The 3743-nt window shown below is 59.3% G+C and overlaps 1 protein-coding gene across 1 annotated transcript in view; it reads left to right on the top strand.

The window, feature by feature from the left end:
- The window catches only part of FGF17 (fibroblast growth factor 17), a 12400-nt gene extending 11934 nt beyond the window's left edge, over positions 1–466 (top strand). The window contains exon 5 of the mRNA XM_014958393.1: positions 158–466. Coding sequence (XP_014813879.1) covers positions 158–466 — 309 coding nt within the window. The remainder of the gene's footprint in view (positions 1–157) is intronic.
- Positions 467–3743: the final 3277 nt, after the last annotated feature.

The following is a 3743-nucleotide window of genomic DNA, read 5'->3' as shown; positions in this document are numbered from 1 at the left end:
GGGAGGGTGGGGGGGGGGGCAGGAGTGGGTTGGAGGGTGGCAGGGATGGTGTGGGGGGTGGCAGGAGTGGTCGGGGGGGGGTGGAAGCACCTCGTGGGTCCCAAGCCCCCATCCCCATCCTTAGGGGCTGCTAATTGCCCCTCTCCTCCTCCCGCAGCCCAACGGCAAGAGCAAGGACTGCATCTTTACGGAGATCGTGCTGGAGAACAACTACACAGCTTTCCAAAACGCCCGCTACGAGGGCTGGTACATGGCCTTCACCCGCAAGGGCCGGCCCCGAAAAGCCTCCCGCAGCCGCCAGAACCAGCGGGAAGCCCATTTCATCAAACGTCTCTACCGGGGGCAGCTGCCCTTCCCCAACAACCCCGAGAGGCAGAAGCAGTTCGAGTTCGTGGGCTCGTCCTCCCCCCCCCCCCGCACCCGCCGCACCCCCGCCCCCCCCCGCGCCCCTCGCCCCCGCACGTAACGGCTGCCCCCGCTCCCCCCTCCTCATCCTCACCGCCTTTCGGCCTCGCCAGACTCTCTGCCCCTTCTCCCGGCACCCTCCAGCACTGCTTTTTTTTATTATTTTTTTTTCCCCCCACTTCTTTTTCTAAAGATGCTCTATTTTTGTACTGTGAGTAGGTCGGGGGGTGCACGCTTTAGTAGGTCGGGGGGTGCACACTTTGGGCACGGTGACTGGTGTCCCTTCATCCCGTGACTGGTGTCCCTTCATCCCTGGACCATCCCGTGACTGGTGTCCCTTCACCCCTGGAGCATCCCATCACCTGTGTCCCTTCATCCCATCACCGGTGTCCCTTCATCCCTGGACCATCCCGTGACTGGTGTCCCTTCATCCCTGGAGCATCCCATCACCAGTGTTCCTTCATCCCACCACCGGTGTCCCCTTCATCCCTGGAGCATCCCATCACCAGTGTCCCTTCATCCCTGGACCATCCCATCACTGGTGTCCCTTCATCCCTGAAGAATCCCGCCACTGCTGTCCCTTCATCCCATCACTGGTGTCCCTTCATCCCTGAAGAATCCCGCCACTGCTGTCCCTTCATCCCATCACTGGTGTCCCTTCATCCCTGAAGCATCCCGCCACTGGTGTCCCTTCATCCCTGGAGCATGCCGTTACTGGTGTCCCTTCATTTCTGGAGCATCCCATCACTGGTGTCCCTTCATCCCATCACTGGTGTCCCTTCATCCCTGGAGCATCCCATCACCTGTGTCCCTGCATCCCTGGAGCATCCCATCACCGGTGTCCCTGCATCCCATCACCGGTGTCCCTTCATCCCATCACTGCTGTCCCTTCATCCCTGGACCATCCCATGACTGGTGTCCCTTCATCCCTGGAGCATCCCATCACCGGTGTCCCTTCATCCCATCACTGCTGTCCCTTCATCCCTGGAGCATCCCATCACCGGTGTCCCTGCATCCCAGGAGCATCCTGGGGTACCCACCTTCACCACCCAGTGCCTTTGCCTCTTCCCCTCAGAGACTTGTCCCCGTGCCACCGAGGGCTGGGACCTGCCCCCAAGGCCACCTTTCTGTCCCCACAGAATCCCTCCCAGTGCCCAGGGATGGATGGAACTGGCCACAAAACTGTGGGATGTCCCCACCGGAGCGGGATGGGGAGCTTGTCCCCAGCCCCAGGACCATGGGATGCTGTGCCCATCCCTGGGAGGGATGGCAGGGCACTGTGGGGTGGGGGGCCAGATGATGGGGAGCGTGGGGTGCCAGTCTGTCCGTCCGTCTGTCCGTGCAGAGGTGGGGGGGTGCCCGGGCACGCAGACCCCGTGGCCAGCACTTGTGTCCCCACATCCGGGGGGTCTCTGAGTTATTTATTGGAGGGGAAGGGCTGTGTCCCCTCCTGGTGGCACCACCGGGTGCCCACCGGGCTCTGCTGGCCAAAGAGAAACCATTTTTAGGTGATTTTTATTTTTGAGTTGGTTGTTTGCGTGTTTTTACGAGCTCTGCTGTTTCCTTTACGAGTCAGTTTTAGGCCTAAACAGTTAGATTTTGGAGTTTGTTTGTGTAAAGGAGGAAACCCCCAGGCAAATAAAAGCGAGTGTCTAGACAGATGGGGCTGGGGGGAGTTTTTATTCCTGTGCTGAGGCTTTGCCACTGGTTTTGTGCCTTGGGGGGGTGCCCGGGCACGCAGACCCCGTGGCCAGCACTTGTGTCCCCACATCCGGGGGGTCTCTGAGTTATTTATTGGAGGGGAAGGGCTGTGTCCCCTCCTGGTGGCACCACCGGGTGCCCACCGGGCTCTGCTGGCCAAAGAGAAACCATTTTTAGGTGATTTTTATTTTTGAGTTGGTTGTTTGCGTGTTTTTACGAGCTCTGCTGTTTCCTTTACGAGTCAGTTTTAGGCCTAAACAGTTAGATTTTGGAGTTTGTTTGTGTAAAGGAGGAAACCCCCAGGCAAATAAAAGCGAGTGTCTAGACAGATGGGGCTGGGGGGAGTTTTTATTCCTGTGCTGAGGCTTTGCCACTGGTTTTGTGCCTGCTGGGGTTGGGGGCACCCAGCTCCCCCTTGGCACAGGGTGTCCTCACCCACCCAAGGTGGGTACTGGGGGAGAAATGCTCCGTGGCAGGAGGATGGTGGCAGAGGACTCCCTGTGTCCCCATCCCTGTCTGTGCCACCCCCAGGCTGGGTCCTGGGGGTGTCTGCTGGGTCCTGGTGAAGGGGGCATCACCCTCGGTGTGGTACCCACTGTTTCACCCCAGAGGTGATGCTCTGGGGGGGTACCAAGAGTGGTACCCACTGCTTCACCCCAATGTGGTATCCACTGCTTCACCCCAAAGGTGATGCCCTCTGGGGGTACCCAATGTGGTACCCACTGTTTCACCCCAAAGATGATGCTCTGTGGGGGTACCCACTGCTTCACCCCAAAGGTGATGTTCTGTGGGGGTGCCCAGTGTGGTGCCCACTGCTTCACCCCAAAGGTGATGCTCTGTGGAGGTACCCAATGTGGTACCCACTGCTTCACCCCAAAGGTGATGCTCTGTGGAGGTACCCAATGTGGTACCCACTGCTTCACCCCAAAGGTTATGCTCTGTGGGGATACCCAGTGTGGTACTCACTGTTTCACCCCCAAAGTGATGCTCTATGGGGGTACCCACTGCTTCACCCCAAAGGTGATGCTCTGTGGGGATACCAAGTGTGGTACCCACTTCTTCACCCCAAAGGTGATGCTCTGTGGGGAAACCAAGAGTGGTACCCACTGCTTCACCCCAAAGGTGATGTTCTGTGGGGGTACCAAGTGGGGTACCCACTTCTTCACCCCAAAGGTGATGCTCCTTGGGGATACCCCATGTGGTACCCACTGCTTCACCCCAAAGGTGATGCTCTGTGGGGGTAACAAGAGTGGTACCCACTGCTTCACCCCAAAGGTGATGCTCTGGGGGGATACCCAGTGTGGTACTCACTGTTTCACCCCAAAAGTGATGCTCTATGGGGGTACCCACTGCTTCACCCCAAAGGTGATGCTCTGTGGGGGTACCCAGTGTGGTACCCACTGCTTCACCCCAAAGGTGATGCTCTGGGGGGGTTCCAAGAGTGGTACCCACTGTTCCCCCTGCCCGGGGGCCACCATCTCGCCCACCCCTCGGTGGCCACCGCTCAGACAGTCCCCCACTGCGCTCGGTGCCCCCACCCCGTGCCGTCCCCCCTTCCCCATAATTGCTTTCCCCTCCGACAATGCCCGGGGAGGTGGGATGCCAGCCCACGGGGAGGATGTAATCCCTTCACCGGG

Source organism: Calidris pugnax, unplaced genomic scaffold (genome assembly GCF_001431845.1).
Source record: "Calidris pugnax isolate Ruff unplaced genomic scaffold, ASM143184v1 scaffold280, whole genome shotgun sequence".
In the NCBI taxonomy this organism is placed as follows: Eukaryota; Metazoa; Chordata; class Aves; order Charadriiformes; family Scolopacidae; genus Calidris; species Calidris pugnax.
Note: the sequence above shows the minus strand (reverse complement) of the source record. Positions and strands in the feature narration are given on the sequence as shown.